Genomic DNA, 24604 nt, shown 5'->3' on the forward strand with positions numbered 1-24604 from the left:
TTTTTGATCAAACAGATCATCATATTCTGGGGCATCGAGGCATTTTGACTACACGGTTTATTTGGACCTGGGTAGAATTAGTCATATGAAATTTTCTTTGTGCGTAAATGGTCCAAACTAAATGATATGCTGGCTTATCAAAAAAAAATATTTAAAAAATATTTTCTGTTATGCCGGCTAACAAATTCATTTTTAATTTGCATTGTGATTTTCTGTTTAAGTTGATACGCTGGCTTATCCAATTGATTTTTCAATTTGTTAGTATTATTTTCTGTTATGTCGGCTTATCAACTTGATTAAAAAAAAGACCTGAATCATCAGAAAAATACTTTGTTTTACTTTTGTTTAAATTTCATCCAAAAAATGTGAACAGATCACATAAAGATGGCCTTGAAAAGGTCTATTTTCCTGTACATATTTTGGGAATGATTGGAGATTCCTTTTTTTAAATAGAAGCAGTTCTTAATAACTATATCGTGTACGAACAAAGAGTTGTTTTTGTCGAATGTATGACGTAATACTTAAGAGAATCCAAATGAAGTCACATGAACACAAAATAAAAAATTCACATAAAATCACTCACTCATCTCAGGTAACATAAACATAGATTAATTGAACACATACAACATGCATATAACTGACTTAGTTTCAGTCTAAGCTTTTATTTCCACGTTAGTTCTCTAAACTTTTTCCCATGCGTGTATTACACTTGCAGTACAGACTTCAGAGTTAACAGTTAAACGACTTGCATGTAGCATAAAGCGGCTTGTTAAGAAAATTTACGATAACGAAAATACAAGATACAGATACCAGTTTAACCGAGATTTTTAAACAACGAATCAACATCACTGAAATATATGCCATATGCGAATCAACACTAAATGAACATAAATAACAGTACATGGCATGCTGAATCATAAAACAATTGTTGAAGCTTACACCGCTTCATTCTTGAAATTTGATAATTGTGCGTTAACATGTTAGCTAACTCAAGTTTATACACCAGCTTGAGATATTGAATGAATAACTACACGATGGAAATACAACATACACATTATAGTTTAAATGAGGTTTTCAATAACCTATGAACAATACTGAAATATATTTCATATGCAAATTAACACTAAATGAATATAAATAACAGTACATTACATGCTGAATAATGAAACAATTGGTAAAGCTTAAACCGCTATATACTTAAAATCTGGCCCCGTGTTTACAAAACAGTTTTTGCAATTGAAAATCGATTTCGATTGTCATTGAAAATGGATTGTCATTGTAGTTGATAGGCAAAAATGAAAATCGATGTCGATTTAAATTGATTTTCGATTGCAAAATCGTTTTGTGATAATTGTGCGTGAAATTTTGCTATCTCATTTTCATTTATCATGTTGAGATAGTGAATGACGGACAACAAGAAGTACACATATCTGTGAATATAGAACAGGTTAGATGTTTGGCTATGAGAAAATAAACAAACATTTATTCAAACATTCATATTAACTAGTTTTTAGTATGTGAAATTAATTTGTATAAATAACCTGAATGTACGCTTATGTAATACGTGTAGTAACATACCAAACATATATACGCACAAAACTCAATACAGATACTAGTATGTTGTGGTCCCTTACTAGAATATGTAATTACTTTTATCAGAACACATCGCAAAAGAATGCAGGCAAAGGTCTGAACATACAAAAAAAACATTTTTTATGTATGCTGTAATTCATTATCAATTCACTAAGACTATAAAACAGAATCTCAAACTGGTGCAACAGCTTGCAATTGGATATTATTAAAAAAAAACGAAATATATTAACTTATTCCAATACATTAAAATGCACATTGCAAAGCACGCATACATTTTAAGGTACATGGGTTTATGCGTTCGAAATATCGTGGGGTTCGACTAACCTTTCTATTTGAATTATTTGAATGTTAATTATAGATATAAGCCATGACATTGATCAAGTAAATGTATACACTCTCAGATATGGATCGAGGTCTCCACCTCCACCAACCAAAGCTATTTTATCAAACGTGTTATTGAAACATATACCAGACGGATATTTTGTTTCTTTCCCTAAAGGGAGAGACCTGATATGTTGTCCACTAGGACTGATTTGATGTAAGCTTAGACGAAAGGATGTCACATACAAATTACCACAAGGATCAATGATAATTTGACGTGGGCCAAGTAGATCTTTGTGATTATATTTAAATACTTTCTCTCCATTTAAATTTAATGCCATTATAAATGATTCCTTCGGAATATTTAAAGTTATTAACACAAGGTTATGCGAATTAAAAGTACAACAACTTAATGCCGATGGTGAACACTCTTTTATGTCTGAGCTTATATTGATTTCACGAAGCAACGTTTCGTCATTATTAAGAATGTCGATCTGCCCCTCTCTATTTGACATACATATGTATTGGTTGAGTGAGGCATTTCTAGTTACATGATAATACGGGACTCTTGTTTTGAGTTCTGCTACAACGTGCACATTTCCATAACGTAGTTGTGCAAATGCAATTTTGCTCTTATATGGCATACTTATAACCATGTCCCTTGGACCTGTTTTCGAAACTGACGCAGACGAAGAGTAACACTTAAATTTTGATAATACACAATCGCTGTCTTCCTTAATCACTAATAACACATCTATTTTGTAAAGATATATTACAATGTACTCCTCTATCCATATGCATGAAGTAGGTATGAAATCTTCCTTCTTGTCAAACATGGGTACACTACTTAAATCTTTAGTAGATTGAAGATGTGGCATTCGCTCCGTGTATGGCTTATAATGACTGTTATCGGTATCGGAGCCTGTTTCGCTTAGATCACAAGCGAAGTCTTTAATTCGCAAGGAATTCTTCATTTCTATCAGTAAACTATCGAAAGCGGTATCTGCAACACATTTAAAGCTAGAGTAGCTTCTACTTTTCTCCAATTCACCAACGGTTGATTTCAAACGGCATATCGTATCCTTTTCAAGGCGGCGCTGCAGGAGAACAACGTGTTCATTAGTTCCAAAATTTTCAACGTGGTCAATATGAGAATACTGTTGTTTGACGACATTCAAAAACTGGAGTAAATTTTCGCTGTTTGATTTTATTTTTTCTCCTATCACTTTCTTCTTATCAGCAATAGTTGATACCACTTCATTCTCAAGTTCCGCATACATGTCTACGAGTTTCTGTTTTATAGTTTGAAGTGATGACAACGCTTTTCTTTCAATTTCAGATACCAATTCCTCATGTTTGCGTTCATGTTCCAACAGACTCTCGCCTTGCTGTTGCAAGTCATGCAAGATTGTCTTCAATCCGGTACAATCCACTTTTATATCATGCAAGATATCAGCCAGTACCTTTAGTGTCTCGCACTTTCTGTGCTCAGCCAAAGCACACTTATTACAGCATGTGACATCGTGGTCTTTACAAAGGTGGGAGGCACATCAGAAAGGTCACACAACTTGTGGTGTTTTAAAGCCTTTATCCGTGCATGATCCTGTTTACAATTGCCACAAAGTGGTTCTTCACATTCTTTACAATACACAACGCCCTCTATTTCGCCTTTCTCCTCCAAACATGGACCGCATAAGTACGGTTTGACAGACATTTTTTGCAACGTCTAACGAATTCTCCTCTGTATATTTACATGCTAAATCGAAAGTAGGAAAAAATACGTGGCATGTGCATACACATCAGTGTATCGATCGACTGTGTTACAAAACAAATGTAACTACGTTTTGAACCATGTAAAGCTGCTAGTTCCGCTGATATAATAGCAACATAGTATGTTATGGCCATGTTTGCACATCACCATCCACACGCGATTACAGCTATAAGTTGTGTTATTATTATTCTTAAGTATCAGGTAAATCTTTTCACTCCGTGGTTCTTAACAGTCTCTGCAATACACATATTCCTCTATTACGGCTTTTCATCCAAAAATGAGAAATATACATCTTTTTTACAAGTTCACACGCAGTGAAACAAAATCGCCTACGCGTAATTTATATTCTAAATCGAAGGTAGGGGAAATACCGAGCGTGTACACACTTGCATGAGTACCACGTGATATGCTTTGTCCCAGTGAAGATACAGAATGCAATCAATATACACGTTAAGAAAAGGAAGATGTTCTCTGGTGTAAACTACTCCGTTGTGGATCGCCATTTTACCAGTTTGCGATATGGTGCATATAATATTTACACATATTGTTTATGTATCGCGTGAAACTTAGTAGGTTATTGCAATCGACAGTTTAAAATATATAGTTATTAAAAAATTAAGCTTGTTATAAATATTTTACTGAACTTTGACCAAACATTTATTTAGTTTATGGTGGCATATACCTGTCTTACAAAAACAAACTCCTGATCAGTTAGGTTTGAACACGATTTTCTACTTTGACGAATATAAAACTGTTCTATTAGTGTGTAATAAAAATATATAGATAGTCAATGGCATCATAGTACAAAAAGGTGATGCAGGTTGCATGTATTGGGGACTTCAACGATATCACATATCTAACTTACAAAAGTGCATAGTGATCTAACAAAAATGATCGTTTTCCGATAACAGTAGTGATAGCTCATAATGTGTTCCCGTCTTTCGCAATACATGAAAACTTATCTATGCGTCGGGCCTTTCAATGTTTTTTACTTAGGCAAATTCCATATCGATTATTAATTTACAATCCAAAAATAATTCGTACAACTCTCAACATTAAAGTGAAAATATATTATGTTGTCCGTGTATGATGGGTTCAGTTCAGTGAAGATATGTCTTTCTTAAAAAAGCATCGTGAACGATATCAAAATACGTGTGGGCTAGCTCCGTTGGAAGATCGCTGGACTACTAACCGGAGGATCATGCGGTTAGATTTCTTAACAGTCCGCATAATTTGTTAATGGAATTTGTTTTGTTTTGAAATTTGTCTTACTGCGTGGACAAGAGCACTTAGCACGGGTGTGCAATCTGAACCTGGAAAAGTGTAAATACGTTAAGTGACGTTAAGTGACCGCCGAGATATGAGTGAAATACGCAAGAAATTGCCTCTAATACCTTTAACCCCACCACATTCCTCCCACACCCCCACCCCGAAATATACAACTTTGCTTTTAGAACTTGCTAATTCTGATTAATTAGTTAGAGGGAAATGCGTGAGTCATTTCTTTAATGTGTCAAAAGCATTAAAGTCAGTACAGTATTAAACAATTAAAACGCGCAATAGTCATGCAAATTATTATAGTAAAAAGTTATAGATCTCTGCAAGGTCTTTCAATGAAATATCTTTACGTAAGAATTTTCTTATAAATCCCCTTGATAGTGTTCGAGTTATGTCCTGAAAAATTAAAACCCGAAGGCCGCACAAAGGTCAAGCCGGAAAACATGAGGTCAGTATGCACCTCTCTTACACTTTTCTTCTGCTGGCGTTTATTTATAAAACCACGATTTATATGTACTTTAGAGGCTTTTTTCGATTAATCTTATATGTTTTTAATAAGGAACTCGTTATTCAATGTAGCAAAACTGTAATATATCCATTGTTTGTACTAATAGTAATAACAATGAAACCGATAAAAAAATAACAAAACATTTGCCTGCACTAGTTTAAAACATGTACCACTAGAAGTAAAAGCAAGTGTTTTATCACTGTACCACGCAGGCCTTTACACATTTTATTGGAGTTTAAACGGTATGACGGTTTTTGAAAGGCATTAAAAGTATTGTTACTAGAGTGCTTTTACTTTACAAATATATTAACCAAATGTTCACTCTCGCACTTTTATAGATTGGTTAGCAGGTTCTCGACACAATAAGAGTTATGGACCCGTTTTATAAATTTGTGCCGCGAGACACTGAAGAAGTGTTCCTTTTGTTAGCCAGCATGTAAACTTGCGCACCTTCCTCATTTGCTTTGGGTCTTTTCGTCCCACCGGAGTTGCGGCTCCATTCAAACAAAATACATATTTAACTTGTGTCTCCCGTAACTCAAAGAAGAATTACTACAAGAGGGCTGAAACCTTACACAATTTCGCTCCTTTTTTGTTTAGGTTAGGATATTTTATTTACAACCGGGTGTATGGATCATACATACATTTTCGGAAATAAAAAAGTTTGTTTTAACTTGTGTTGCGGGTGTCTTAAAAAGTATTGTTGTTACCGGTCTATAACTTCAGAAAAATATTAACCAGCGAGTGAAGTTGCGTACCTTCATTTTTTACATTAGTGAAGTTTTAAGACAAAGCGAAATCCAGGGTCATCCATGTCTATGAAATGTTTGTTTTTAGCTCTGGTAATAAACATATGGGGCGAACCGGAACGATTTTAACAATTTAAAAGGTCACCAAAGGACCTTACCTATGAAGTTTTATGACAGTATGGTAAGGGGTTGAGGAGGATAAGTCGTTTGATTTAAAAGTTAACGACACACGACGAAAGGCGATACCCAAAACGCAACCTGCGCATGTGAGTTAAAAATAAAATTCACACATCATATGTAAAGCACAGATTGAGCTATTGGGATCGCATTTCGTGCTGTGTCGTAAACTAATGATTAGCATGATATCTATTACATACACTCTTTAATAGACAGAGCTGAATCACAAATCATTAATCTCGTAAGCCTAAACTGATAAAGCCAGTAAACATTCAATGTCTTTATGGTTCAGATAAGAACGCACGGTTATTGTCAAATCATTCGTGCCCTTCAGTAACAAAACGTATAACCCGCACAACTAGATTATAGCAATAAATAGCCCCATTTTGTTGACTTACCTGGAATATAGTGAAAACGCATTATATTATATTAGAAAGCATGCGTGTATTGACTTTTGATACACTCAATTCACATTACCGATTTAACGTCTACGCAAATATATATAACACATATAATAACCTTTACCTTAAGGACATACAATCGCAAAAAGTTCTTTAAACGAAAAGTGTGGACAGTTTCTGATTATTTTTTCTTTCGTCAAAGTAAAAGACAGCACATGTATTGCTGTAAAGAATAAACATTTATACTTAGTAAATATGATAACGTGAATGCATTTCAACTTATTATAATATTTATGTTCCCACATTTAAACATTATTGATTAAACAAGGGCTTGTCACAGACAAAACAGCAATGAACTACTGGGTTAATGTTGTCGATTTAAGAACACGGTCTCCGTATTTCATCAACCTTTTCTTAGTACTTTAAGTAACGGTAGGGCCCAGTGTACGTTGTCAATAATTCATGGAATCATTGAATATTCATCTTCCCCGTATGGCCTTTCAAATATTGAATGTGTCCAAAATTTAGTTCATTTGAATTGGTATTAACGTTGTTATAATCATCTAAATGTTTATTGTATTCTTATACATCAGATAATAAGCCAGTTCTTGAATTTAAATCTTCTACAATAAAAGTGTATCCTAAGGTGCCATATTGTTCTATATTAGTCTCAATTTCTTCGAAAAAATCAAAATCTGCATCTCTCAAGACTTTTGAATTTGGTGGTGGAATGTAAGTGCAACAAATATACACATCTTTATCAAAATTTAACAGTTTGCCATCTATTTTTAACCATATTATGCCAAAATCATTTACTTTTACGATTGATATTTTATCTTTTAAAGAGGTTTAATAAAAAACAGAGATACCTCCGGCTTGTCGGCCTTTTTTTACTCCATAAGATTTATGTCCATAAATATGTTTGCTTTCAAAGTTTTGGATATTTAAATTTTGCACTCTTTTTTGTTGGTCCATGTTTCACTTAATAAAATTATATCGTATTGATTAATATAGTCCAGAAAGTCAATATCACTAAGTTTTCGCAAAAGTCCATTAAAATTCCACGAAATTATTTTTAACTTCCCATTGTCCTTATTTGTAATTTCTCGATAAGTGCCGTCTTGTCGTTTGACTAGAAACCTGGATCCGGCCCATTTGGTTGTTTCGCCATCTGCTCGTTCTCGGTCGGCTAAGTGTTGTTTGGTCCGTCGTTTTTCGAGAGTGATCCCCGTTTGCTGTATTCCAACGCCCTGGTGTAAAGCCCTTAAATCGTAGTTTTTGTCAATTGAAGCTTTGCGTCCGATTTCGAGGTCTGCGTAGTGGTGGAATTAAGCCACGATTGGCCACGTCTTCCCAGGTGTAGCTTTTCCAATACGGTGGACTCTATCGAGTTCGATATTTTTGTCAATCTGCAGTACATCTTTAATTAATTTCTGAACGATCTCTTCACAATTTTCTTGATTTGATGATGTTTCTTTAATCCCATGAAATAGTAGTTTTTCTCTTAAACTGTGAAATTCCAATCTGTCAGTGGATTCTTCTATTTGATTTATTTTCGCTTGATAATTTTGGATTGTGTTTTCAAATTTATTTGATTTTTCATTGAACATTCTAATCTGCTCTTCCGATTTTTTCAGTTTTGATTTTGTTTCTTCAAACTGTTTATTTATAAAGTTGAAGCTGGTTTCCATTGTTCTTACTTGGATTTCTAGTTGCTCTACTTTGAGGGTGATTTTGTTGACTGATTCTTCGATTTTGTCTATTTATGATACTTGCTGTTTGATTGATTTTATATCGTCTATCAATCCTGTGGCCCACGGCGGGGGGTTCATGGTGTTTTGAAATGGTTGACATGGTTGATTTAGGCTGCTAAATTACGGTGGAGATCCAAACTGGTTGTTAAAAAGCGGTGTTCCTGTATTAAAGTTCATGTTCATATTCCGTATAGCCTCTTGTAAGCTCGTGTTGTCAAAATTGAAAGCTGTTGGTGTATTGGTTAAATTTATTGGTTTACTTAAAGTGTTCGTATCGCATGTATTGTAGACAGTGTTTACGTCTATACCGGGTTTGCCGGTATTTTCGTGCGATAATCGCGAGCTTTTTTGGCGGCTTCAATTGGTGATATGGTTTTTCTTTTCTTCGCCTTTTTTGCACTTTTGTTGACGTTTTTTTCTTTATTTTTCTTTAGTGACATCAAGATAAGTCTACTGGCTTCATTCTAATCCAAAAATTCTAATTGTATTCTTGTTGAAATCCATATTTTTACACAGTTTTAGTAGCACAAAAAATCCATGCCTGCACACCTGTGTGACGTCATTATTCAGATGGACTAATTTCACAAAATACTGACAAGGCTTCCTATGGGGACATCAGTGTTTATGGATTTCTGCATGATGTTTATTAAACTGTTTCTGTAATCACAAAACTGTGTAAAAATACATATAAGGCATTTTAATAGACTCATGAAAAACTGTGAATGCAACTTTCAACAAAATGATATATTGTATGTTATTATTTAGTCTCGTCTACAAAATAAATTAAAGCTTTATATAGGGCTGTCATACTTGCATGGATGACGTTTTAAACACTAAGCAACATACGTACATCACCTGCCATCGTTTTGACCTTGACATTGACATGATTTTTTAATAAAACTTATTCAGATGGGCCAATTTATCAATAATCTGATGAGTGGTCCACTGCCAGGCATCAGCGATTATTGAATGCAGCATCTTGTTGTTGTTTTTTATTTAATCACAAAACTTTGTAAAAAATACAGATAATGCATTTGAATAGACTTTTATAAAGCATTGTTACTATAGCTTTCGATTTAATTACATCTTTTTTGTGGTAATTATGGAAGTTGTTATTATACTGTTTTTTCTTGCAAAACTGTTGTGTTTTTTTTCTTTCTTGTCTGTTACTGAAGCAAATAGCTTTTCTTGGCTGAAGATATTTCTTCCCTGTTATGATTATGATAGTTTTAATTGTGCAATAGATCGGTTTTTCGTGCCAGTATGAAAATTACGGTACTGGAGACATTCTCATGATTATGATGATTTTCTCATAATTATTAATATTTTTAATAAGAATGTTGATTTGTTATTTTGATGTAGTATTAATGCATTTAATTATTGTGCTAATTAAAGAATAACATTAATGTCGAATTGCCTAATTATTCCTTGGACACATATCAATCTGTTTTAATCTGTTGTTAAATAAGTAATTGAACGTTTGAAGTAAGTAATATAATACCCAGTATTTCAGTGATTATGTGTACAGTTTATATTATTCATCCAATAAGTTTCTCATCACAAAATCCCATTCACCCATCACTGCATAATGCGTATGCTTCGATATCCTGACCAAGGAATGTTATTTACCCTGGGTAGATTGTAATTGTTCATATACTCTGCATACAAACTTTAAAATAACATGTTTTCCTTACAATCTGTTTAAGGCAATCTTTATATAGGGAAAATATGTATATCGATTTAGGATTAATCTTTGTAAATACCCGGTAATCTTTATGTGTGACTGGTTTTATATCCAATAGATATCAACGATATTATCTCTTAGAGTTTTAATACTCACCAAATATATCTAGAGCGTATTGTTCTTTTTTTAAAGAGTTGTGTTTTGGGTAAACCAGATTGACTGCACAGTTCATGTGTGTAAAGCATTATCCAATTTCCACACAGTCTAATACGGGACAAGACTTTCCATTTTTACTAAATTCTAAATGTTTAAACGTAAAAATTGTAATGTGCAGTTTACATCTTCAATATAAAGCACTGCAACTCGGTTATATCGCGATGTCCAATATATCGCGAGTCGGCCGTGGACCCCATATTTTACCCACTTTAAATTTCTGTGTAATCCGACATCCATTAATTCAGTTTTTTTCAGTTTGTTTTTCTTCATTGTGCATCACATTCACGCTGGTGTACTGCGCCAAACACTAACCTTTCTTGCCCGACATCAAAGGCCATTTCGCATGTCACCTTTCACAACATTGTATATTGAATTTCCTTTGATCTGAAATGATGCCAGCTGTCAATCACTTTCATCTCAAAAATCGTATTAGCAGAACAGAACAAATATTTGTTTCCCCGAAACATTTTGCAGCTCATAAAGATCAATATAAAACATTCATACGTGCGTGAAAAAATAGTAATAAAGATTATTATAAATTGTGCGTGAGAGTCTTGCGTATTTATATACACACTAAATGAGTATTTAAACTAAATATTAACAAAAACAGTGGGAAAAAATATATTTATTTCACAATCATTTCATAATAAACTGTACATGGTAACAAAAATCGGCGTTAACATACAAACACACGGTTCATTCACTTCATATTAAACGGTTAATAAATAGCAATAATAAATGTAAAGTTAAAGAAAAATATTTCTTTTCGTAAAGCATGTATTACAGTAAATTGCTAACTTCCGAATGGTCACTTTTTTATTACCATTTATAAGTTTACAAATATGCATACTTGGTCTTATTGAATAGTGGTGCGATATGTATTTGGATCTTTCTTCTACAAAAAATGGACAAGTATTAAGAGATATTCGTGTTCTAAATCGTTAAGACTATAATCGTATAAATTCTTCATTTCTGAAAATCTTATCATGCCTGTTATCTATAATTAACAAATTATGTGACGATAGACATATTTTAGCAATTATGTTTCTATGTTTTTATAGTCAATGACCTCTAAATAAACATATATTTCAAATACAGGTTTGATTACTTCATAAAATAGTAATGAAGTTGATGAATCAACATTAACTCTCCACTCAGATACATACTGATCCCTGACCATAGCCTTTAACAAAGGAATAAAACTTTCTATTACAAATGACTAAGGAAACAACCATACAACTTCAAAACATGTTTGGTTTAAATGTTACGAACTTTAAAGGACCATTAAACAGTGTTTTATTGTGTTTCAATTTCTAATCCTTGCATATTAATGACAGTGGTAAAGATACAATATCCTTGTTTCTTTTGATGAAGTTTGAAAAATATTTAACAATTCTAAGTTATCTACCAATGTATAAAGGAAGTCGACCAAGTTCAGCCACGGAGCGTATATTTAGAGCCCGTTGTTCAGCATAGAGTGACATTTAATTTGCTGACAGTTATACACAAAACAGTCTTTTAAGAACTTTCTATGAATACGTTCGATATTAGTTGCCGCAATAAATCCCCATACTTCACAATTATAATTAATTAATAATTATTGACAGGACATATGCATCAAACAGCTTTCACATACCATTTATTGCCACTTCCATATCTTTTGTACTACAAAAAGGGAATTCATAAATGAGCCAAACTTGACATATCAATACCAAGGTAGTTAAAATTGCTTACTCTTTCAAGGTCTTTTTCTGTGAAGGACGATTTTTGTTTGTTGCTAAGCGCGCCCCCTTTATGGAAAACCATTATTTTTGTTTTGTCTTTATTACAAGTTAAATTACATAAATTGCAAAGTGATTCTAGACTACTGTATTCAACAATTCATGGAGCCCTTCTTTAGTTTTTGAGAAAATGATATTAGCATTTGCAAAAATTAAGGAGTAGAGAAATAGACAAATGAAGACGTTATTCCGGCGTTCATTCCGTTTTGCAAATTAAAATCTATATCATTAATAAATAAGGAAAACATGATCGGCGATGTAATAGACCGACAATGCTTCTAAAAAGGTCCGAAAGCGATCCTTTGTGTTTTACTTGAAATTTGACCTAGCTTAACATAGAGCGGATAAGTGAAATAAACTTGCCTTCGATTCCCAATACAATCATATTATTCTATAGCTGTCCGCGATTTATAAGGTTGTAGGCCATCCGGTAAACGACATAGCAGCGTTTGTTTATCACACCTGTAAACATTTTCGCAAAACAGCTTAACAACGTGATGCCTCTTTAGTTATTGGATCAGAACTATGTCCCCGTTTATATATTATAGAAAACTAACTCCCGTTGACCAGCTTGCTGGAAATTGTTTCGTTTTTAAGATAAAATTAAATTATAATACTAATGGTTTGACTATAATATGCACTGTTTATTGTCCCCTACCGTTGAAACCGGAGGGGACCCATGGTTTGCGCTCTGTGTCCGTGAGTCTGTCTGTCTGTCAGTCAGTCTGTCCCACTTTTCTGGATCCTGAGATAATTTTAAAAGTTCTTCATGTTTTTCATGAAACTTGAAACATGGATAGATGACAATATGGAGATTGTGCACGTCATTTCATTTTATTCCTACGTCAAATTTCTATGGCAACAAATAAAAACAATTCTGACAAGGTGGGGTTTCACCGATAGGGGACCATATTGCTTGACAATAGTCTTGTTTTAAATTTTCTTAATTAATATTATCGTTTTAGGCTGTCTGATTATTATTTAATCGCCTTGTTACTTTAATTATTTCTTCTTCGGGAATTGGTTTGTCTAGACCCGAATAAGAGCTGATTGGATTTTCTTTATTATCAAACTGCCTTAAATATCTGTCAATTTCGTCGTTTTTTTACGTTAACGTCAGCCTCAGAATTTTAAGTATTGAAATATTCATAGAATTCTTGCAGCAATATATAATCCGCTTTTGGTGATATCATATTTTTTTTAAGAATTCGCGAGGCTTTTCGCGACTGATGTTATTTTATTTCGTACCCTGTTAATTATTCTCTGATCAACTAAGATTTTAATTTCCGACATAAATATTAATACATTTATGTAATATGTATTTATTTATATTTGCCGATCAGCACATAGTCCCCACATGAATGTAACAGTATACAATAACTATAAATGACAACTTATGCGCATAAGATACTTCTTCAACGACTTGTTTTTAATACAGATGAAGTTTACAGTTTTTTGTATAATGCCAAATAGTCTTATTGTCAAATACTATCAATGTAAAGACAAAGTGGTGGCTAAGCGAAAACAAAAATCTACAGACCGGAACCATTTTTAACTGAGCTGATGTAACATTACAAAGAACGTTCTTACCGAAATTCATAAAGATTAATTTGACTTCTTGATTGTTAACAAGATTTTACATTTGTCATAAAAGGAAAACTGAAACGCCCGCTGGTTGCCATGTTTTTCAACAGACCGGAACCATTTTCTAAGTCAGTCCAGATATCATTAGAATAGATGCTCTGATCAGGTTTCGTGCAGATTGGACAAACTGTGTTGCAATAGCCATACAGGGAAAACGTCCGATGGCGGCCATATGTTTCAACCGACAGGAACCCAGCTTATATATCATTAGAACAAATGTTCTGACCAAGTTTCATGAAGATTGAAAATGAATGTGTCTTGTTGAGTGCTACAGGCTCTTTCTTTCATTTTACCTAGTGACCTTTTTTTCTTATGTCAGTTAGTTTCGCACTCGGCCCAAAGATCAGTTGGAAAAATCTTCTGACCTAGTTTCATAGAGATCGGACATGTGGCCTTTGGAGTGTTAACAAGGCAAATGTTGACGGATGATGGGTCAAATGACGATGAGAAAAACTCACCACTCATTACATACGTACTTGACAATTTTGGATTCGTAATCCTGGAACATTTGTTCCATTTTGTTATTGTTCCAAAGAAAATACAATATCTAAGAGATTGGCAATATTCTTACCAATATAAAGAAGTGAAACTCCAGCTGCTGGAGCCGTATTGAATTTTCATTAAAACAATTAGTTGGTCCTTTATTTAAGGCAAGTGACCGATTGCCCAAACAGTACAAAACAGCACAATACAGCACAATACAAACCAACATAAACACAAAATATGAATAAAGCTGGGGTCACCGCCTTGGAACGGTCGATGCAAAGCATTGGGGGTTTAAACCTGGTTATAGAGCGCTCAACCTCACACTTGGCCCAGCAATATTCATAATACAGTTTAGTGTAAATGAAATTGAACGTCATAGCATTGTAACTCAAATTAAACAATAATAAAAGGGAATTAAAACGCATTCAATTTAATTACTATTTAATTACTCAATTGCATTGAAGATACAAGAGTAACAGAGTTACAACTTTTTGACGAACGATCAAATAAAACTATTAACAATTGTCAACTACATTCCTTCTTTATAGAAAAAGATTTGAGAATATAGCGTCATGGAGTTAATATCTCAGATAATCATCGCGCAAATACAGGAAGAAGCAGCAATAATGGGTGTAAAAATTCCATATTACATAGCTTGGTTGTTTATGTGACTGCTAAAAAAATAAAAATAATTAAATCAAACAAGAAACGCCTATCAGAGAGAAAATATAAATAAAATGGAACGTTATAAACCCAATGACCTATGCATGTAGATTACAACTGGGAACGTCGGTCGTATGACGTCACAAAAATCCATAATGACATAATGACGTGAACAAATTCCAGGGGCAGTACTAAATAAAAATATTAATGGGGCTGTGCTACTAATAAAACAAGTTTAGGTGATTTAATATTAAGAAGCAAATGAATAAAAATGGTAATTCCATTAAAGCGGCATTATTGGAATCAAACAGTATATAGGTGTTTTGACAACTGAAGACAGAAATGATTAGATGTACGATTTGAGTCCAAATGTAGTTTTCATGCAGATTTGTTCATACGACACAATGACACAATTTTATTCAACAGTGAAAAATGCCTATAATGTAGTTTTCATGCAGATTTGTTCATACGACACAATGACACAATTTTATTCAACAGTGAAAAATGCCTATAATATCACTAATGATTCCAAATGTTAAGGGAAGAAAGATATAGTGAATCGAAAACCATGAAACACGTGTTTTTAAGTACATAAGCATCGTATCCTTTTGATAAAAACAAGTTAATTAAATTGAAAAGTTTAATATGAACATTTGGTTTAACATATTTTAATTTGCGGACACGCTTCAAAACATCTCCGTAAAATGATGGATGGGAGATTCCATTATTTAAATGCCATTTTAAAGAAACAAACACCGCATTAGCTTAATCCTTTTTATGAGTTGGTTTTAAAAAGAGTATATGTGTATGAATAATTAAGTATTTTTGATCAAACAGATCATCATATTCTGGGGCATCGAGGCATTTTGACTACACGGTTTATTTGGACCTGGGTAGAATTAGTCATATGAACTTTTCTTTGTGCGTAAATGGTCCAAACTCAATGATATGCTGGCTTATCAAAAAAACAAAAAACAAAAATATTTTCTGTTATGCCGGCTAACAAATTCATTTTTAATTTGCATTGTGATTTTCTGTTTAGGTTGATACGCTGGCTTATCCAATTGATGTTTCAATTTGTTAGTATTATTTTCTGTTATGTCGGCGTATCAACTTGATTTAAAAAAAGACCTGAATCATCATAGAAAACCCTGTTTTACTTTTGTTTAAATTACATCCAAAAAATGTGAACAGATCACATAAAAATGGCCTTGAAAAGGTCTATTTTCCTGTACATATCTTGGGAATGATTGGAGATTCCTTTTTTAAAATAGAAGCAGTTCATAATAACTATATCGTGTACGGACAAAGAGTTGTTTTTGTCGAATGTATGACGTAATACTTAAGAGAATCCAAATGAAGTCACATGAACACAAAATAAAAAATTCACATAAAATCACTCACCCATCTCAGGTAACATAAACATAGATTAATTGAACACATACAACATGCATATAACTGACTTAGTTTCAGTCTAAGCTTTTATTTCCACGTTAGTTCTCTAAACTTTTTCCCATGCGTGTATTACACTTGCAGTACAGAATTTAGAGTTAACAGTTAAACGACTTGCGTGTAGCATAAAGCGGCTTGTTAAGAAAATTGACGATAACGAAAATACAAGATACAGATACCAGTTTAACGGAAATTTTTTTTTAAACAACGAATCAACATCACTGAAATATATGCCATATGCGAATCAACACTAAATGAACATAAATAACAGTACATGGCATGCTGAATCATAAAACAATTGTTGAAGCTTACACCGCTTCATTCTTGAAATTTGATAATTGTGAGTGAACATGTTAGCTAACTCAAGTTTATACACCAGCTTGAGATATTAAATGAATAACTACACGAAGGAAATACAACACACACATTATAGTTTAAATGAGGTTTTCAATAACCCATGAACAATACTGAAATATATTTCATATGCAAATTAACACTAAATGAATATAAATAACAGTACATAACATGCTGAATAATGAAACAATCGGTAAAGCTTACACCGCTATATACTTAAAATCTGGCCCCGCGTTTACAAAACCGTTTTTGCAATTGAAAATCGATTTCGCTTGTCATTGAAAATAGATTTTCATTGTAGTTGATAGGCAAAAATGAAAATCGATGTCGATTTAAATTGATTTTCGATTGCAAAATCGTTTCGTGAACACGAGGCCAGATAATTGTGCGTGAAAATGTTAGCTATCTCAATGTCATTTATCATGTTGAGATATTGAATGACTGACAACAAGAAGTACACATATCTGTGAATATAGAACAGGTTAAATGTTTGGCTATGAAAAAATAAACAAACATTTTTTTATAACATTCTTTTTACCTAGTTTTTAGTATTGTAAATTAATTTGTATAAATAACCTGAATGTACGCTTATGAAATACCTGTAGTGACATACCAAACATATAGATATACGCACAAAACTCAATACAGATACTAGTATGTTGTGGTCCCTTACTAGAATATGTAATTACTTTTATCAGAACACATCGCAAAAGAATGCAGGCAAAGGTCTGAACATACAAAAATAACATTATTTATGTATGCTGCAATTCATTATCAATTCACTAAGACTATAAAACAGAATCTCAAACTGGTGCAACAGCTTGCAATTGGATATTATTCAAATAAACGAAATATATTAACTTATTCCAATACATTAAAATGCACATTGCAAAGCACGTATACATTATAAGGTACATGGGTTTATGCATTCGAAATATCGTGGGGGTTGACTTACCTTTCTATTTGAATTATTTGAATGTTAATTATAGATATAAGCCATGACATTGATCAAGTAAATGTACAAACTCTCAGTCTCAGATATGGATCGAGGTCTTCACCTCCACCAATCAAAGCTATTTTATCAAGCGTGTTATTGAAACATATACCATACAGATATTTTGTTTCATTCTCTACAGGTAGAGACCTGATATGTTGTCCACTAGGACTGATTTGATGTATGCTGCGATAGGATGTCAAATACATATTACCACAAGGATCAAAAGATACGGAAGTGGCAATTTGATTTATGCCAAGTAGATCTTGGTGTTTATATTCAAATACTTTCTCTCCATTTAAATTCAATGCCATTAATGTTTCATTCAAACCATTTGAAATTATTAACACAAGGTTATGCGAATTAAAATTACACCAACTTAATATCGATAGTGCACACTCTTTTATGTCTGAGCTTATATTGATTTCACGAAGCAACGTTCCGTCATTATTAAGAATGTCGATCTGCCCCTGGCTATTTGACATACATATGTACTGGTTTAGTGGGGCATTTCTAGTAACATGGTCATACGGGACTCTTGTTTTGAGTTCTGCTACAACGTGCACATTTCCATGACGTAGTTGTGCAAATGCAATTTTGCTCTGATATGGCATACTAATAACCATGTCCCTTGGACCTGTTTTCGAAACTGACGCAGACGAAGAGTAACACTTAAATTTTGATAATACACAATCGCTGTCTTCCTTAATCACTAGTAACACATCTTTTCCGCAAAAATATATTACAATGTACTCATCTATCCATATGCATGCTCTAGGGATGAATTCTTCATTCTTGTCAAACATGGGTATACTACTTAAATCTTTTGTAGATTGAAGATGTGGCATTCGCTCCGTGTATGGCTTATAATGACTGTTATCGGTATCGGAGCCTTTTTCGCTTAGATCAGAAGCGAAGTCTTTAATTCGCAAGGAATTCTTCATTTCTATCAGTAAACTATCGAAAGCGGTATCTTCCACACATTTAAAGCTAGAGTTGCTTCTACTTTTCTCCAATTCACCAACGGTTGATTTCAGACGACATACCGTATCCTTTTCAAGGCGGCGCTGCAGGAGAACAACGTGTTCATTAGTTCCAAATCTTTCAACGTGGTCAATATGAGAAAACTGCTGTTTGACGACATTCAAAAACTGGCGTGAATTTTCGTTGTTTGATTTTATTTTTTCTCCTATCACTTTCTTCTTATCAGCAATAGTTGATACCACTTCATTCTCAAGTTCCGCATACATGTTTAAGAGTTTCTGTTTTATAGTTTGAAGTGATGACAATGCTTTTCTTTCTATTTCAGATACCAATTCCTCATGTTTGCGTTCATGTTCCAACAGACTCTCACCTTGCTGTTGCAAGTCATGCAAGATTGTCTTCAATCCGGTACAATCCACTTTTATATCATGCAAGATATCAGCCAGTACCTTTAGTGTCTCGCACTTTCTGTGCTCAGCCAAAGCACACTTATTACAGCATGTGACATCGTGGTCTTTACAAAGGTATACTACCCCTTCTGTTTCGTGATTCGGACATGTAATCAATCTCTTCAGAAATTCCTGTATATCCTGGGGAGGCACATCCGAAAGGTCACACAACTTGTGGTGTTTTAAAGCCTTTATCCTGGCATGATCCTGTTTACAATTGCCACAAAGTGGTTCTTCACATTCTTTACAATACACAGCGGCCTCTATTTCGCCTTTCTCCTCCAAACATTGACCGCATAAGTACGGTTTGACAGACATTTTTGTGCAACGTCTAACGAATTCTCCTCCGTATATTTACATGCTAAATCGAAAGAAGGAAAAAATACCTGGCATGTGCATACACATCAGAATATCGATCGACTGTGTTACAGAACAAATGTAACTACGTTTTGAACCATGTAAAGCTGCTAGTTCCGCTGATATAATAGCTACATCTGATATAATAGCTACATACTATGTTATGACCATGTTTGCACATCACCATCCACACGCGATTACAGCTATACGTTGTGTTATTATTATTCTTAAGTATCACCAAAAGCTTTTCACACCGTGGTTCTTAACAGTCTCTGCAATACACATATTCCTCTATTACGGCTTTTTTCTCCAAAAATGAGAAATATACATCTTTTTTACAAGTTCACACGCAGTGAAATAAAATCGCCTACGCGTAATTTATATTCTAAATCGAAAGTAGGGGAAATACCGAGCGTGTACACACGTGCATGAGTTCCACGTGATATGCTTTGTCCCAGTGAAGATACAGAATGCAATCAATATACACGTTAAGAAAAGGAAGATATTCTCTGGCGTAAACTACTCCGTGTGGATCGCCATTTTACCAGTTTGCAATATGGTGTATATAATATTTACATATATTGTTTATGTATCGCGTGAAACTTAGTAGGTTATTGCAATCGACAGTTTAAAATATATAGTTATTAAAAAAATAAAGCTTGTTATAAATATTCATTTCTGAACTATGACCAAACATGTATTTAGTTTATGGTGGCATATACCTGTCTTACAAAAACAAACTCCTGAGCTATTAGGTTTGAACACGATTTTCTACTTTGACGAATATAAAACTGTTCTATAAGTGTGTAATAAAAATATTTTGATTGTCAATGGCATCATAGTACAAAAAGTTGATGCATGTATTTGGGACTTACACGATATCACATATCTAACTTACAAAAGTGCATAGTGATCTAACAAAAATGATCGTTTTCCGATAACAGTAGTGATAGCTAATAATGTGTTCCCGTCTTTCGCAATACATGAAAACTTATCTTTGCGTCGGGCCTTTCAATGTTTTTTACTTAGGCAATTACATATCGATTATAAATTTACAATCCAAAAATAATTCGTACAACTCTCAACATTAAATTGAAAATATATTATGTTGTCCGTGTATGATGGGTTCAGTTCAGTGAAGATGTTTTACTTAAAAAAGCATCGTGAACGATATCAAAATACGTGTCGGCTAGCTCCGTTGGAAGATCGCTGGACTACTAACCGGAGGATCATGTGGTTAGATTTCTTAACCGTCCGCATAATTTTGTTAATGGAATTTGTTTTGAGATTTGTCTTACTTCGTGGACAAGAGCACTTAGCACGGGTGTGCAATCTGAACCTGGAAAAGTTCCAGGGCTGACGACAAAAGCTTTCTTGCTAAAACTTTGTTAATTTATGCCTTTACCTAATGTATACCTTAGACACTTATCATTTTGTTTTTTGGGCCATTGTGGAAAATTAAATCCAAATTAATCGGAACTGCTGATTATCCGGAACTGGTTGACAAACTGTGCATATGACATATGTCGTTTTAGCATTGAAAATATGTCGTTTTTGCCAGGAAAAGTCCTTGAACATGGTGATTGAAATAAGTCTATTTGCGAACTCTGGTAAATGGATTAAACAACAACAACAAAAAATCGAAGTTTTTTATTATAAATTACCGGTACCTCAGTACAATTGGCATCTGAGTAGATTGTGTAATTCTGCTGAGAGATTTCCTACTACTTTTTGTTGTTGTTATGTTATTGTCTGGTGGCTGTATCCGTTTGCTTCGGATCAATCCTCTAAGTAGAATTCTTCTTGAGGATAGCTTGAATCATTGTTTTTCGCACAATGCACATATATACAGTTCCCGAAACAAACCTTATGTACATTTTTTTCCATTTTCATTAATTAGTTTATTCTTTTAACTTAATTTAGTGGAAATTCATATAATTTTTGGCTAACTTGGTCATGCAAAAAAAACCTAAAAGTATAAAGAGGACCTTTTATGAGGGGAGATACATAGTTTAGATACCCACTATATTGCTACTGAAAGTTGGCCTGTTCGAGATGAGATGATGCGCTCACAGTAGATCTGTGACCATCTCTCGGCATCAGTCTTCTTCTTTTTCGTAAGGTTGATGTGCTGCTGTAATGATACATTAGTGCAGTCTTATATGGTCTGTATGAGTATGTTCTTTTGCAACGAATGGCAGCAAACTCCTCGCTTCGTATATCTGTATGAGCCTTGCATGTCAATAGTAGATGCTCCCTGATTTCCTCACCCATGGTGCACAGCTTGCAGGTAGCAGATACCTCGTTCCGATTGAATCGGGCTGTATTACATTGCAGAATATAGGTTCCTGTAAGGAGCCGGGCTCTGAGTTCAGCTCTTCTGACCTCATGTGGTTTTGGATCGGTTGATGCCCAAAGATTGTGTGGGTGTCCAATAAGTGGAGATTGCACTCGTATGTACTTTGCAGTAGATTGTATTGATAGCTCATCCTTTCATGTGCTCTCCCAGTAGTCTGTTGTTGCATTTCTGAATGTTGTCTTCCATTGATGTTTTGACGGGGGATTCTGTAGTAAGTCTTCCGGTGGAGGGAGATTGTATTTATGCAGGATTTCACGTATACTTGTTGAAAATGAGTTACGATCTGGATTTGACATTGCCAGTTGGCGGTGCAAGACTTGATGTTCAACCGATCCTGGTTAACGTGCAATAAACAACTCTATTGGTTCGGCCCCTATCAGGGTATATACAGTTGCGTTCGATGATCCCTCTGGCAAGCCCTGTAGATGTCGAAGTATCTTTCTTTGAAAGGCTTCTAGTTTCCGGAGATTTGTGGATGAAAGCACCTGTACTTCTATACCATATAGGATCCGCGGGATGACAAACATTTTCCAGACATGAAAAGATACCTTTGGTGATAGTTCTATTCTGGCATGTAGTCCTGGCCCTAGAGCTGCATATACTGTTCGCTGTGCTATCTTGATTCTTACATCCGGGTCAACTGTATTCTTAGCAGTGCGGTCAATTCCGAGGTGCTTGACAGATGTAACTGTAGCTATAGGTGCACCACCTAGAGTTACTTCTATTGAATGCTTGCATCCCAGCGTGAGAAGCTCTGATTTATCCGGGTTTATCTTCACAAGTTCTCGCTTGGTGTTGTACTCGACAATATCTAGCATGGCAAGGAGTTCTTCCTAGGTGTTTGCAAGGAGAGCCGTTTCGTCAGCACATGTTGGTGTCGCTACACGTATATCGCCTATGAAGGCCCAAAAGCCACTGTTTCCAATAGTGTTCAGTGATTGTGGTACACCTTGTAGAGAGTTGTAGACAGTTGCGCCCCTTGTTTAGTACATTCTTTCAGAATGAAGGCATCTGACAAATCACCATCCCAATTGACTCTTACTGTTGATTCTCTGTAGAGGTTGCGTAGAAGTATCCACAGTGGACCTTTTACCCCTAAGTGGTACAGTTTGTTGAAAAGAATACTATGGTTCACCCGATCGAAGGCCTTTTGAGCGTCTAGTGTAGCTAAGATAAGTGGTTTGTGTGTCTCATGATGGTGTCCCATTGCCTCAGAGACTATAAAGGCCGCGTTCATCGAAGAACTTTTTGCAGTGAATCCCCGCTGCATTTGGTTTTGTTGAGGGTCAAAAATGTTATCTACCCTTATCTTCAAAATTATTTCCAGGATTGTTGCACAAATGTCCGAGACTACGATCCCTCTATAGTTACCAGGCATAAGTTTGGCCTTACCCTTTTTGTGTATAGGGGTCAATGTTCCACATTTTAGAGAAGGCGGTACGTCTAGTTCTGTAAATATTGAGTTAATGATGTCGGCTATAGTCGGAGAAATTTCTTCTTTTGCATATTTAAAGTGTTCGGCTGAGATACCATCTGCGTCTGCAGCTTTTCCGGTATTAAGGTTTATTGCTATGTTGACATCATGTACAGTTACTGGGTCTATATTTTCCCCGCTTTCCTTGATAATTTCTTCAATCATATTTTTCTGTTCTTCAGCTAAAGATACCTTGTCATTTTCTCAATAATTGTCTTCATCTGGAGTCGCCAGTTTCTCAAAGTGACATTTCCATGCATTCAAGATGTTTTCTGAACCTGTTATATCTTCACCGTCCACCTTAAGAAGTTGTATTCGGTCATTCATAGATTGCCTTTGACTTTTTACCAGTTTATGAAAGAGTTTGGTGTTAGTCTCCCAAGTTTCCATAATTTCAGTTATATGTGTCTTCTTCTGACGAGCATATGCCTGGCTCTGTTGTTGCCTTAGTAGTTTTCTCTTACGTTTAATTTCTTCTTCCGTTATTGTGCAGGTCTTATTTGTGTCTTTCCATTTTTTTAAATAAATCCTTTGCTTCTTTCCACGTATGTGCGATTTGCTTATTCCAGATACTTTGTCCTGATCGTTTCAATCTTTGGGGTTTACTATAATTTGGTATGGTTTTTCCCGCTGTAGTATGGAGTGTATCAGTGAAATATTTAAGCTTTGATGCCACAGAGTTGTTGTCTACTTTACTATCTTTTTGTTTTAATTCACAGGCCATTGCTATTGCCGATTTATATGTGTCCTTATCACATTTGGATCAGTTTGTTCTGCACATTACCTTATTCTGTTTAGCTTTCACTTTGTATTTTACTAATGTAGTGTTCAATGATAACGATATTGGAACATGATCTGAACAGTTCTTTTGTTTCATTTCATGCGTTTCTATCTTGTTAATGTCTGGGAGATGGTGCTCATTAAACAGGAAATAATCTATCTGTGATTGCGATTTTCCGTTATGATGGAAGAAGGTGTATTTTGAGCTTTGTTTCGGTGTTGGGGTTAGGCCTGCATCTTGTATGAAGTTTTGGAAAAGTAAGTCCCTAGTTGTATTTCTTGTTAAGGAAGCATTCATGTCTCCACATATAATTATGGTGTGTGTGTGTCTGTATGTTTCCAGAATTTCAGAAATTTCGGAAGTCATGCCCATAT

The 24604-nt window shown here is 34.5% G+C and overlaps 1 protein-coding gene across 2 annotated transcripts; it reads right to left on the reverse strand.

Moving 5' to 3' along the window:
* Positions 1-1352: 1352 nt before the first annotated feature.
* On the reverse strand, positions 1353-20037 carry LOC127869170 (uncharacterized). Of its 2 annotated transcripts, none has more exons than XM_052411505.1 (2): positions 19181-20037; positions 1353-3298 (listed from the first exon to the last, which is right to left on the reverse strand). In XM_052411505.1, the coding sequence occupies exons 1-2, from the start codon at positions 19575-19577 to the stop codon at positions 1971-1973; spliced, it is 1725 nt and encodes a 574-aa protein (XP_052267465.1). In that variant the 5' UTR covers positions 19578-20037; the 3' UTR covers positions 1353-1970. The 2 variants fall into 2 exon arrangements, with proteins under 2 accessions (XP_052267465.1, XP_052267464.1); XM_052411504.1 differs by having other exon boundaries at positions 1353-2100; positions 17977-20037.
* Positions 20038-24604: the final 4567 nt, after the last annotated feature.

This window comes from Dreissena polymorpha, chromosome 2 (assembly GCF_020536995.1).
Source record: "Dreissena polymorpha isolate Duluth1 chromosome 2, UMN_Dpol_1.0, whole genome shotgun sequence".
Lineage (NCBI taxonomy): Eukaryota > Metazoa > Mollusca > Bivalvia > Myida > Dreissenidae > Dreissena > Dreissena polymorpha.